Source organism: Lissotriton helveticus, chromosome 6 (genome assembly GCF_964261635.1).
Source record: "Lissotriton helveticus chromosome 6, aLisHel1.1, whole genome shotgun sequence".
NCBI lineage: Eukaryota > Metazoa > Chordata > Amphibia > Caudata > Salamandridae > Lissotriton > Lissotriton helveticus.
The window spans coordinates 1933329288-1933343332 of record NC_136067.1 but is presented as its reverse complement, the minus strand read 5'-3'; the positions used below and the strand labels follow the sequence as shown (position 1 = coordinate 1933343332).

Genomic DNA, 14045 nt, shown 5'->3' with positions numbered 1-14045 from the left:
AATGGCCAGTAAGGCCTGCTACGGAGGGCTCTAATGCTATTAGAAATGTTGCCCCTAGAGGCAGAATGTTCTAATCTGTCAAACAAAGGCCTCAGAGAGCCCAAGGTAACTGAAATCCCCTTGGGCTTCATGAGGCAGTTGTTCAGAGCTGTTGTTGAGAGCAAACATTGGAATGTTGATGCTCCAGGCCTCTACCAGCCATTAGAAGCCCAGAGCACTCCACTGTCTTCAATGAAGTGCTCAACATTCCAATGTTCGAATATACCTTGGAAGCATTAGTCTCACAGTTCCAAGCCCCTTGAGCTGCTTACTGAGCCTTCTGCCAAACAAAAAGCTGAAATTCTATTCCGGCAACCACACAATTCTTGTAGCTCCAGAAGGCCATCTCATACCACAGCAAACAAGACAGCAGTTTAAAAAGGAGATATATTACTAGGATTCCGTCATAACATTTCTACAAAGTCCTACCCTGGTTATACAGGGTGCCCTAAAATAAATAAGACTGCCATTCTGAAAGAGAATTGAGTTACATGAATTCAGCAAACGTTTCTGGATACACAACTGCTCCACACATTTCATGTTTGCAACTTCTACACAATTTCACTGACAAGATCTACACTAGTCCTGCAATTTGTTCTCCAATTGACCTTCTCCTTACCTTCCTTCCTCTGTACGCCTCCTCTATCTCTGTATTGCTTTCTCTAAGTGGTATGTCTGTTATCCTTCTTTTCTACTATTGTATTTAAGCAAATTGCTCATACCTCGTTCCATAAATCTTAACCTCGCTTTCATTGAAACCATATCTCTGCAACCTATTAGTACCAAACCACTGCTATCCTAGCTACTTCTCCCAATAACCATTTGAATGAACTCACACAGCCCCCGTTAATGATCACACTGCACTCCTACTAATTTAATATACTACGAAGAAACTAGAGTTAATGCATGGAATGGTTTCCTTGAGAGCAAAATACTAATCATAATAACCAAGGAATTAACCATTAACCTTGACTTCCGTAGTAGTGTGCCATTCTAGAATTTAAACACTTCTTGTATAAATACAATTATAATACTATAACATATAACAGCTTATTTTTACTTTATCAAGTCCCAATTCCCACACAAAACACCCTACAAAAGGCAGAGCAATCTGAAAAATATTACCAGGCAACCAATTCCATGTCGATATATGGATTACTACAGAAATGCAGATTTACAAATGCATATCATGTTGTCATATCAGAAAGTATTGCTAACTTTAGCTCAGGCTTCTTATTCCTCCTGGCTTTTCAACATTATCATTATTATCAACATTATCAGGAGCAATGGGGAAAATTGCCAATGAAGGAGGCGAGTAGGTCTAATATATCACAGCTCCTTCATACGCAAGAAAATTTCAATTACACTTAATTCTTCATCCACTTATTTAAACATTGCCTGGAACTTATATCAAACCAGACCACCTATTTTCACATTATTTACTGTTCCCACAGAAATTGAAATGAAATTAAAATATTTATAAAGCGCACATACACCACGCGGTTTCTTGGCGCTAGGACACCAGACCAAGGGGGAGTGAAGAACCGGACGACTAACATGGGAAAGCTTGTGTAAACAAAAATGTTTTTAAGGATTTGCGAAATTCTGAATAATGGGTAGAGAATCTGAGGGAAGGAGGAAGGGCATACCAAAAGGTAGGCGCAAGCGTAGAAAATTTTGCGCCACCTGACCTCTTCTTCTTAAAACGAGGGACAACCAGAAGGGATTGTGAAGAGGATCGCAGCTCTCTGCTAGGACAGTATGCCTTGATCTTAGAGGAAATAAAGTGAGGGGCTGTCCCTGCCCTAGCCTGGAAGGTGATACAACCCATCTTAAACAAGGCACGCTCCCGGATAGGCAACCAGTGCAGAGCTTTGAGCAGCGGGGTAACATGATGGGACTTGGACAGATTGTAGACAAGTCGAGCTGCCTGATTCTGCACCAGTTGGAGTCTCCAAAGATGGTAGGCGGGGAGACCGTTATACAAGGCGTTGCCATAGTCCAAGCGGGCGATCACCATCGCAGACAGAATGAGTTTAAGGGCACAAAAGGAAAAGAAACGGGACACCTTACGGATAGTGCGAAGAGTGAGGAAACAGGAAGAAACAACTGAACTAATCTGGGAGTGCAATGTGAGGTGCGCGTTGAGTTTAATCCCTAAGGTTTTAACCGAAAAAGAAGGGATGGGGGGGGGAACCCAGGGAAGAAGGCCAAAAGAGAGGGGACCAGGGACTGGAGGAGCCTCCCGTCAGCACCAGCTCGGTTTTGTCGGGGTTAAGCTTCAGATGGTTAAAGCTCATCCAGTCCCTAATAAACAACATAATAGAGTGAAAGTTGTAAATGGACTCAGGGGAAGAAGATAAATTAAAAACCAATTGGAGATCGTCAGCATAGTTGTAGATGGTGAAGTCCATCTGCTGAAGTGCAAAAATAAGAGGGGAAATGTACAAATTAAACAACAAAGGAGACAGAGAAGAACCTTGTGGCACTCCGCAGTGGACCAATTGGGGGGAGCATAGAAATTGGCCAGATGGACGGCCAGAAAGAATGAAAGCTTCAATGGCACATTACCTGAATACATTCTTTCACTAGAACATCTTTCCTCTAAAAACTTTTACATCAGTGATTTCAAAAGGATCTAATGGGTCTTCATCACCTTTCGTGCAAAAACAATTCAATAAAAACAACCTCAAGCCGCGGTCAAAACAATCCAGGAATTTGAAAGGTAAAATTCAAGTTTAATCTGATCAAAAACAAATGCTTAAGACCCTAGAAGTTTACTGGTCAGCCCAAGTAATATTTATCTGCCTAAAGCACTAGGTTCATTAACTTCTAAGACAATAAAAATATAATTCACCTACATCTCAGAAAAACGGACCAGCTGTTGCATCAAAATTAATTCCAGAATTCAGATCCAAAAAAAACGTTATTACTACTTTGGAAATTATGGTAAAGCCTTTGATGCTGTTGAAAAATCACTTTAATTAAGCGAACATGGACTGCATCTAAGACCTATAACTCTTAGTTTTCAGATTAACTATTTTCCAAAGGCAAAGTTCTATGGAAATCTGAGAGAGACTAGATAAGTATCCAAAAACTCCTCTGATCCTAACGAATGCACGGAAGAACAAAAAGGATCCTCATCAACACCAAAGCTCCAAATAATAAATATAATATTTGTGTGTGTATACACATATACGCACACAAGCAAAATGTAGAGCTCTTAAACTTGAAAGACAGATTCACAACCAAATATACAACTCTAAACCTCAAGACCTACAATCCCTATTGCAACAAAAAGCCAACTATAAAGAATGCCAAAACAACACCAACTTCTACACAGAGGTTTAATCTTCTTCATCTCACACCTCTTGCAAAAAAACAAACAAAAAAAAGCCACTCTGGCTTGGTAAAGTCGTTGAGAAAATGTGTTGCTTACTAATTTAGCACAATAATAGAAAATTGTAATATATTTGCACATTATCAATTTGTATGTCGTAAAGGCTGTTGCTCCAAAAGGCTACAATACAAATACTTGATGACATCAGCATTAGATGTCTTGCCAGCTTTCAATACTATTAACCATCAGATGCATCACCCCCTTCAAAGTTTTGCTCTATTTCCCCTCCTTCTTAACCAACCACAAACAACTGGCTTGACAGGTGAATATTTCTTCTCACCCTCATCTTTTCGTGAATCCCTGAAAAGTTCATCATAGCACCTAGTTGTTCAGCTGCACATGGCATCACCGAGAATCCTGAGGAGAATTCTACTGTCTAGATTCTCCAATATACACATTATACCAATATTAATCAGCAAACTATTCTCCTTCAAGAACGGAGATACTGTCAAAAGCTGCCTAATGTATCTTACAAATTCTATGTCAGTTAATTATCTTAGCTTAAAACCTGAAAAGATGGACTTCATTCCTAATATATCGGCATCAAGAATGAAAATGTAACTACTCCTGGTTATATGACCTTCACATTGACCGCTTTACCCCAACCTTTTACATTGAAGTAAAATTCATTGTCTCCCAGAGATATTCTCACCTGACCACACACACTCACATTGAGCTTGCATTTGGGTCATCTATTCTATTCTGTGAATCTTGTAAGACGCATAGCTATCTGAAGGCCTCCCAGCGCTGGAACAGTCATTATAGTTAACAGATCACAAGCAGGGGCTAATCACTGTAAAAGTAGATTTCCAAGGTATTACGTACTGAGAGCTTGTAAGGCAACTGGAGTAATTTGAGGGGAAGAGTGTTCCAGAGTTTGGGGCCTGATGGGAAAATGAGCGAACACCCCAACAAGATCTGCTAAACTTGGGGACCTGTAACAAATGAGCAGAGGAGGATGTGAGTGACCTTCCAGAAATATAAGGAGTAGCTTGTGATTTTGGCAGAGTGTGACCTCTCATGTGAAGTGACCTATGCATAATGCATAAGGCCTTCAATTGAACCCGCTGCTCAACTGGAAGCCAGTGAAGATCCTTAAGAGGTTTTTGTGCAGAATGGTGCCTAGAAGATTCATAAGAAGCCGAGCAGCAGTGTTCAGTGTAGTCTGTAAACTTTTAGTCACAAATCGAGGTGAACCAAGGTAAAGAGCATTGCCATACTCAAGGTGAGAGATGACGAAGGCCTGGGCAATTAATCTTCTGGCTAAAAAAGGGAGAATGTTTAAACGTTCCTAAAAAGTCTAAAGACATCGAAGCAATTAGCCACAAGTAATTTTGTTTGGTGCTTCAGGGTAAGACTGGAATCTAGCCATATTCCAAGGCTCTTTTTATACCTTTAAGGCTAGAGGGTCTCTCCATATTCCAAGGCTCTTTTTCATACCTTTAAGGCTGGGGGTCTCTCCAGACAGTTAGGCACGGGTTGGAAGTTTCTAACTGAAGTTATTGCCCAAAAACATAACTTCAGTCTTGTCTTCATTGAGGTTCAGTTTGCAGTTGGCCATCCATCGGCTACTTCCTGACGATAGGGGGCCAGACTGAGATGATTCCAGCTGGAACCAGGAGAGATGTATATCACCAGCTGGGTCTCGTCAGCATAAGAAACCAGTGACAACCCAAAAGAGCGTACAATTTCAGCCAGAGAAGAGCATATAACGATTAAAAAGAGTGGGGCTCAGGGAGGTACTTCACAGCTCAAAGGAAGATTGTCAGAATACCAGGAAGGATCTAGGCCATGGAATGTTCTATTCTTCAGGAAGAAAGAAAGCCATTTGGGCACGGCCGACGACACCCACTTTAGAAATCCTGTGGATCAGTGTAGTGTGATCCACCATGTTGAAGGCCACGCTCAGATCTAATAGGATAATGTCTCCCGAACCTCCTTGATTCAGCAGAGATCTAAGTTCCTTGACCACAGCCAGCACAGATGCTTCTCTGCTATTCTGTGGTCTGAACCACATTTGTGCGAGGTAGAAGATCCCATTAGACTCAAGGAAGGCAGAAAGATGTTTCTTGACATGTGGTTCCAGGAGCTTCGCCGGACCTAGTATCAAAGCGATTGGCCTATTGTTGCTCAAAGAGACATGGTCTTAATCAGGCTTTTTTAAGAGTGATTTAACCACTGCATGCTTCCACTGTGGGGGACCTCTCCGATTAGTAAGGGAGAGATTCAGCAGATCCACCAGAGTGGGAGCAATGCTATCAAATCCTTGATGCAGGATATGGAGGGGAGCAGACTCATCAAGATCTACTCTTCATTCCCCCCAAAATATTACGTCTTCCTACAATCAACTGATTTTTCTTTGTGAGTTTAAACTCTCATCTCTCACATTAACGATACGAATGCCACTCTCAGGGCTAGTCCAAAATGCATCCTAAGAAAGTTCCACATTTGCTACAGTCCATCCACAGCAAGAGCCATTATAAAAGGGAACAATATGTTATTATAACCCTGTACTAAAAGAATGTGAATGTTTTTCACTCAAAGACAGAATTAAGTTATCGTGAATCATTTTTTAATAGTCTTAATCATCAAAATTCTACTTATCTTCTATTCTCCTTGAAAGCCTAAGGGTGCGATAACATTCTCAGTAGCCAGGACGTACAAATCTCAAAATAAAGTAATTTAAATCACATCTTGCTCCCGCTCAATCTTTCTCAGAAGCACTCCCTCTGTTTGCAACACTCTACCACCCCTCTAAACGTCTTTGTTTTGTCCACCGAGGCGCCTTTTTTCAGTAGCCTTCTTGATTGCCCTCCAAACTGTATTTACTGCGTTCTCTTTTCTCCACTCGACGTTTTCCTTTCCTTCCATTTACACAGTTCCCTTTCCCTGTAATTCTGAAAATAACTATTTAAATATATAGCTCGATTCATTCCTTATGTTATCGTGCTTCATATTTCTTGGTTCTTTGTGCAGAGATTCACTGTGTATAATGTCATTCAATGTGAATCACACCAATACCTGTTATTAGGTAAAGATGCACCATATCCATAAAAAAGTACAAAATATTTTGTAAACCACATCATAAGTGAGTGACAGGTAACAATTAGACCAGCGACTAGAGATGGCATACCAAACAGTGTGATTTTAAAATGGTGTTACTTATGCATGCACAAAAATCGTTCTATTGTACTGCAATTGGTTTTCTTATGTGTGCATCAATTCTTATAGGTTGATAATGCGGTTAATATAAAATTCATATTATCCATAGTTGCTATGGTATCTAAAGTGTTCAAGACATGTTTTCAGGTGGAACAATCACATGGCAGCTTAAAAATTCCAAAGTTGTTTTTTGTCACGGACAGAATTGGGTCAAAATCAGGGATACCTACTTCACTGTAAATGTTTCCAAAACGTTTAAAAGAAAGGTGAACGCTCTGTTTCGTAAAACATACAAATGCAAAAGAAATATACCCAAAACAAGCTGCTCATTTGCCCAGCACTTGAACAAAAAACACTCTTTAAAACGTCTCCCAAGAGGAGTTATGTCAAACCAGAGCATGCCAAACTACTGTAGATAAAGGTAGTGCAAAAAAGATTTGCTAATTTACATGGAAACTGCGAGCAGCCAGTACTGTTATCTGATCACTGCTCGCAAGTAAATAAGAAATACTTTTCACTGACGGCAGGGAGGGTTAATAAAAGAAAAGGAAAGGCGCTGAGAAAGTCGTGAAACCTTTTGTGAAGAAAATGAAAGCCTTCCAGCGGAAGAAAATGAATATGCATGAGAGTGCTGTGCTGAAGGCTGTGTCTGAGTGGGGCCAGAATAATGTGGGAACCTCCTGAGAATCCCGCTTCACCAGGGGAGAATGCTTCCAGTCACAGTAAACTTCCTTCCAAAACCCTCGGATTTGCTGCATTCTTGAATTTCACAGACATTTCTCCTCCCCACGATATTACCTTCTCAAAAACATCGGTAAAGAAACTTTAAGATGCACTTGCTCGTCTAAATTCGTGTTGCAGAAATACAAAAATCAAGCTCAATCGAAGTCCTGACAACAAAGTCGGCATTGTCAACACATTTTGAGTCCTATTTTAGGAAGGGGTGTGTTAAATCTCTTGAATTTGTTTTCCTGAAATTTTAGGCAAATTTCGCAAAGTGATGTCTTTAAAGTAGAAAGGGATTTGTTTGTTGGTATCTCACACCATTTTTTTTACCCAAGCGCACCCACTCGGTAAAAATAGTTTTGCAAGGTGATTGGGCCGAGCAGAAAACGACTCTCTGCGAGACATTTTTTTATGTGCAAACAGTGTCCTACTAGTAACATAAGAGACTTTTCTTTTTCTTATACAAGGTGTATGCTCAAGTAGAACAAGCATTGGCAAAGCCATTAGGTCCAGCATTGGTCGCTATCCTTTTGGCTTTGTTAATGCTTATTTTGTTTTGTCATGGTGTGCACAGACTAAAGCAACAATATATTTTGTCTTCAAAAGCAAACATTGCCGTAGCAGTTCCTGGCATTTCAGGGAACTAATCTGTGGGTGGCTGTGCTCCTTGTGAAAGAGGGTGAATGTCGTCACTTACAGTGAAGTTTGACAATTGCTGATCCACCATCCCGTACAATGTAGTGGGAAGGAGAAAAATGTGAGTGACAATTACAGGCCAATGGATGAAGAGGAGTGGCTAAAGCCCCCTTTAAGTATGTTGTACATTTCATTTCAATAGAATCGAAAGGACATGGCTCATGCTAGACCTAAAAAGTTATGCAAAACACATAAGGCGAAATTTCAAGGACATTTACAAATTTCATGTAACCAAGGCAGCTCCTTCAAAAAAGGAACGCTGCATTTCTGTTAAAACCTTAGGGAGGTCTATTAGCTTTCTTTTTGATATTAAACTGACATGCAGTATGGCAACTGCTTGAATGAATGGCCTATAGGTTCTCTGTTCAATATGTAGTAAACACCGGAGCCTCAGTGCAAATTATAATGTGGCACCTTCATCAGTGCAGTGACCTGCACCATTGAATGTTACACTCCGATTCCTGACGGATAGTCAAGAAGTAGGATTACTCTTATGTCTAGATTGCCAGGTGTGGAGAGCAAAGGGTCAGCATAGCCCAGCAGCAGGTCTTTGGGCGTAGCTCCAATACAGGGCCAATTAATATGAATATAAAGCTGCACTGCACCTAGAGACACAACCACCCTCCTGAAATCCTCTGAATCTCTGAGTTCGACAAAACTGGTACCATCATCATATAATTGGTGCTGCAGATCGCGATCAGGTGGGCCAGGGGGAGCATTCACATGCTGCAAAGGAACAGAGTTACAACAGAATCCTTACAAGATAGGACACACATTTGACAATGTATCTATTGGATCTGCTGCCCCACATTAATGAGCATATTACAGATCCATTTAAAGGCATGTACCCTAACAACCACTGATCGAGGCGATCAAGAAGAATATCATGGTCTGCAGTGCCAGAATAGCAAAGCACCAGGCTTCTCGATCTCCCAGGTTCTCTCGTACACTCGTCACCAGAGCTTCTGTGTTCCCAAAAGGGTGAAACCTTCAGTGAAAGTCCAAATGTAGAGTACATCCAAAATATTTCTAAAATTCATTAGTGACTCCAGCCTTCAATAGTCTCTCAATGAACAGTTATGTAGAGGTAGGCCTTTAATGTGTAAGAATTTCTGGGTCCAGTTTAATTTTTCTCAATGAAAGCACACAACTACTTATTTCGGTTGCGAAGAACCTAACCATAATTAATGTGAAACATTAATAACAATAACAAAATATTCAGCTGAAATATTTATATTCTCTCATTTTCTGTAATTCAATAGATTTGACTTTGGACTGAATGTTTGCTGCAGTACAAGTAAAGGGCAATGCTGTTCTCTACTCCGCTCCCCAGGTCCAAGTATTATGAAAGCTCTATAGCTTGCACAGCTGGACTCATGTTTTTTAAAACAACTTCTCTTACAAATGTGTACCAGTAATACATCCAACGTTTAAATTAATGTCATCAATGGTGGGTCGATGAGTCACCACTGCCAGCAGGAGCACTACCTGTATCTGGAAATGAATCGTCCAGCCCCGCTTGGTGGACATCCCACTGGTGCCCTGCTAGACCTTGGCATCTAAAGTCTATTTAAACAAGGATTGGCAGGCCAATAGGTGTGGCTCTAAAGGAATGTTGTATGGTAATGTGAAGCATCCCAAGCAGATCGCATGCAAATGGCTATGTATTTGCATTAAAAAAAGAACTACAGAATAATATTGTTGTAGGTTAAAAGGCCAGGTGACAGTTGCACTTCCCTCCATCTGTGCTGCTGCAAGAGTCAAACATCATAGTTTGTCTAGTTATCAAAGACACTGTGCCCCTGAAAGTTCAAACGCAGCTGGATAAATAAACACAAGGATCCAGCTATGTGGAGGGCAAACACGTTTTTGTGGAAGCACAAAACGTTTGCCCAATGAAGACACGCATCAACATGCGGGCGGAGCCAAAGCCCCTCCCCTGGTGATTCACACTTAATTCCAGTTGGGCTGTCAAGCCATACCATCAAAAGGGAAATTGGAAGTAAACACGGGAATGTGGTTTCATTGTTTCCATATCAGTGAATCTATCAAAAGTGTCAGAATGAGATCTTGACAAAGCAGAAAGAAGCAGCAAGTTGACCAAGCTGTACAGAAAATACATTTATCAACTTATATAAGGACGTGAGCTACAAATGTCAGGCAAAAAGGCTATCTCTTACATATCTTAAGGAGGTATTATTTTGTACTTTACTATTAAAATACAAATAGCATTCATTGTTAATGATACCTACTTCCTTACTTATTTTTCTGCCTTTTATACTTTTGGTCTTCTGTGAGGATATAACACTTGCTTAGTACTTGTTTACTTTTTTTTTAACTGGCTAACCTAGTAAGTTTTCAATTGGACAAATCAAACTCAATATTCAATTATTGTATTGCTCAGCAAACAGCACAAATATTCAGCCAGCTTGAAAACCACTTCACAGAAATAGGAAGCATTTTGTTCAACATATAATTAAGTGCGTGACTGGATCAATCTATGATCACACCATGATTCAGGGCAACCAATCTGTCTAATAAACTGAGCTGCACCAAGACTACTCATTATGCAATTTATACTTCAAATTATCTACTGTACCAATGTCCCTACTTCTCTCACTTACAACACTGGGCTATTGCCCATTCGGAGTATGCAGGACTTAATAATGCAAGATATTTTTTGTTACTGAGATTTCACATTTATGCCGCCTCCTGGCATTTTCCTTGCTGCCATCATAGATGCCCACAAGATAGGTTACCAAATACACATGACAATACACTGCTCCGCTCAAACTTGATAAGCCTGATAAACTCCACAATATTTCTCACTGTCACTGGTTCGCCGATACAGAAAATCTGCGTTTGCCCCAACTGCGGTGAAACCGAAATCCTGTTCCTCAAGCTCTTCCTTCTCTCTTGGTTTTAGGAACCCGACTGCCCTCCAATGCCATGGACCAAGCTTGCAACATGGCAGTACCATTTTGCTATTTATTCCCCAAATAAACTCAATCTCAAAAAATCTATTTCACCATCTGCGTCTGCTAAAAACGGGCTCTGTAGTGCACCAAAATACCTGACAAAAAGTGTTCATCCCTTACCTACCGACCAGAAGCATTAGGTCTGCTAAAAGATGTCCCTTGACTACTCGTTGAGAGAGAAACAAATAAGTTTGGTGGTTGAACACTTTGAGTCTAGAGTTTCAGTACAGAGCTCCTCCGAAAATGAGTGTCAAATTCATAAAAAGCTTTTAAGAACCATCTAATCTAGCAGAAATTTGGATAAGCGAGCGCTCTAAGAGATTCTCCCTTACCTGTCCTCCTGTCATGGCTAGTCAAATGACTTACATGCTTTCCTTCTGCTCGGTCCCAACATTTTCTAATCTTTTTTATCTGTTCAGGACATAGTTGGTAACACTGTGCTCTTTCCTGTCTACTAGATCATACATTATAAGACCTGTTTCTCACCATTCCTGCCACCTAACAATGCTTAGGTTTACCCTCACACTAAAGCACCATCAGACCAATAAAGTGCAGCAGGTAGAAATATATAGAAACCCAAAACAAAATAAAAATAAAAGAAGTCATAATATGTAATTTGATAAATGCAGTACAGCATATCACATAACGTAACATTACCATTTAAGAGTATATCCTACTTGCTTTCAGATACAATGAGAACGAGTAATAAACTACATTGGGATAGATATTTTACTGTCTTTTCTTTAATAAATGTAAGTGCAAACTTACAAATGACGGCCCAATGGATCGTTGATTTTTCCGTTTCCGTTTGTTAACAGAAACGCTTTAGACATGAATGCCCACCTCCTTCTACTACCATATTTTATTTTCCTGAATAACGTTATCATGGTATGACAGTAAGTTATGTTCCCAAACAATGTGGACACACGGCCTTACATTCCCTGACTTCATCTGAGTAGCCTCTATATCACAGAAAGTTTGCAATGATACGCCTGAGGTCCTCATACACAGTACTGAATGATTACTTCATACATCATAGCAAATATACACTTTACCAATCTTGCATGCAAATCCTGACTTGCAACACATAGGACAAGGGTTGCACAAAAGCCACATGAAACCCAATGTCCGGCAGAATTTAATAAACTGAACTTTTGGTATTGTTGCACTGTGCCACTGAGATGTTAACATATGCTTGGTCAATTTTCCCTATCAGTATGCAGCTAAGTTACGATTACAATAGATCTTTAATCATACACTGTGTCAGTGAATTTGATAATGCAATTCTGAGTTTAATCATGAAATCAAAAGAGTTTTTGTGCCAAGGACCGCCTTCTGTTGTGGAAAAGCTTATCTGACATTGATGCTCCCTCAACACAAAATGTTGATAGAATTCCCAGTGCTTATTGTGCCATACTTTAAATTGGTCAAAAGTAACTCACCTGGTTTTGTGGCTCTAATTTCACATCCTCCTGAGCAGTCTTAGTGAGTGGAGCCGGTTGGCACAGTTCCATTTGCTCTGTCTTTTCCACTTTCACCTTCACATCATCCAGACTTAAGCTCGGACCCACTGCCAGCTCTTTCTCATCATTGTCTAAAAGAACACGCAGGAGCTGGTGGTCCTTCGACTCCTTTTTTTTGGCTGCGTCATGCTCAATTTTCACATCGGAGGGATTCGTGGAAGCCTGGCTTGAGACAGCTGCTGCCCCAGAGCCACTATCCTTCTTGTCAGTGTCCAGGGACAGAGTAGAAATATCAGAAGGGCTGCCCTCCTGCAAAAGTCGATGTAGAATTTTATGTCGCTCCGTCAGAGAGCTATGAGAAGAAGGGCAGGTGCCACTAGAAGAGTTACTACAAGTTGAGTTTGAGGAACCCGTACAAGATAACGGATCCCTGCAATTTGTGTCCATGTCCGCAAGTCGCAGCTGCTGTTCTGCTGTTGTAGCCAAAAGCTTTACAAGTCTGTGACTAGATGTCGTTTGTGGACATTTATTCTCCCCTTCAGAGAGTCTATCGCTCCCGTGCTGGTGACCAGAATCCATCAGTTTATTACCATCACTTGAGCTATTGTCGGGGTGAATCATGTCACGCAATATAGATGCAATCTCTTTGCTGTCTTTTTGCTCCATTTTCAGTGGCTGAATATTTAACCTACCAGGAGAGCTTTGTGAACTCAACTGTCGCAGACCAGGAGAGGCTGTGGAATATCCCAGAGGAGTTGTCGGTCCTTCGCTAGGCCCTTGCATTGAGTTCACAGGGGTGTTTGGAAATGATCTGCTATTACTATTGCAGCCGAGGGGAGATGTTGCAGAAAAACCAGCAGGGGGACTGGGCCCTTCACTCAGGCCATGCATAGAGTTTAATGGGGTACTAGGAAATTGCCGGCTGTTACTGTTGCTGCATCCACTGCTTGCCATACCCCCTGGAGAGTGAATGGCAGGCATTGTAGGGGAAAAAGGATTACCCGTTGCCCGTGACCGTCCTCCCAATCCAGGGCTGCCACGAGGTTTTGGAGACATGAATTGAGGGGGGCTTATCCCTGGACTACTCATGGGGGAACTGTTAAAGTTTGCATGGTGATTATTGTTTTGGGAGCCAGTCTGTCCCTGGTTCAAGCCAATACTACCCCCAGCAGGATTGCCAGGAGAACATCGAAAGTTAGCTTGGGTGGTGTTGGGATTACTGGCGTTGTGTACGCCTGAGCTGGGCTGCTGGTTTACGCTGCTGGTCAACATGCTGCCATTCGATGAGGAGGTGGTAGATGAGAAGCCCTGAGCTGGGGAGATGATAGGGTTCCTCGATGGACTTAGCCTGGGTAGCGGCATTGCAGGATTTGGGTTATCTTGAGGAGAAACAGGGCTTGGTTCTCTAGAAGGAAAAAGCAAAATAATTAAATGCACAGACAAATATTTCAAAGATCATGTTCCAACTTGACTTACAAATATGAACTTTGAAAATGATGATGTCCTCATGCTGCACAAATGTAGTTACCACATAAGGTATATTATAAATCTCAACACGGATAGACTTTTTTTAATGAATAC

At 41.0% G+C, this 14045-nt stretch overlaps 1 protein-coding gene across 6 annotated transcripts in view; it reads right to left on the bottom strand.

Moving 5' to 3' along the window:
* Positions 1 to 14045, bottom strand: part of NCOA1 (nuclear receptor coactivator 1) — a 986743-nt gene that overhangs the window by 175140 nt on the left and 797558 nt on the right. For all 6 annotated transcript variants that reach the window (XM_078649914.1, XM_078649919.1, XM_078649916.1 and 3 more), the window contains one exon: positions 12444 to 13869. In XM_078649914.1, coding sequence (XP_078506040.1) covers positions 12444 to 13869 — 1426 coding nt within the window. The remainder of the gene's footprint in view (positions 1 to 12443; positions 13870 to 14045) is intronic.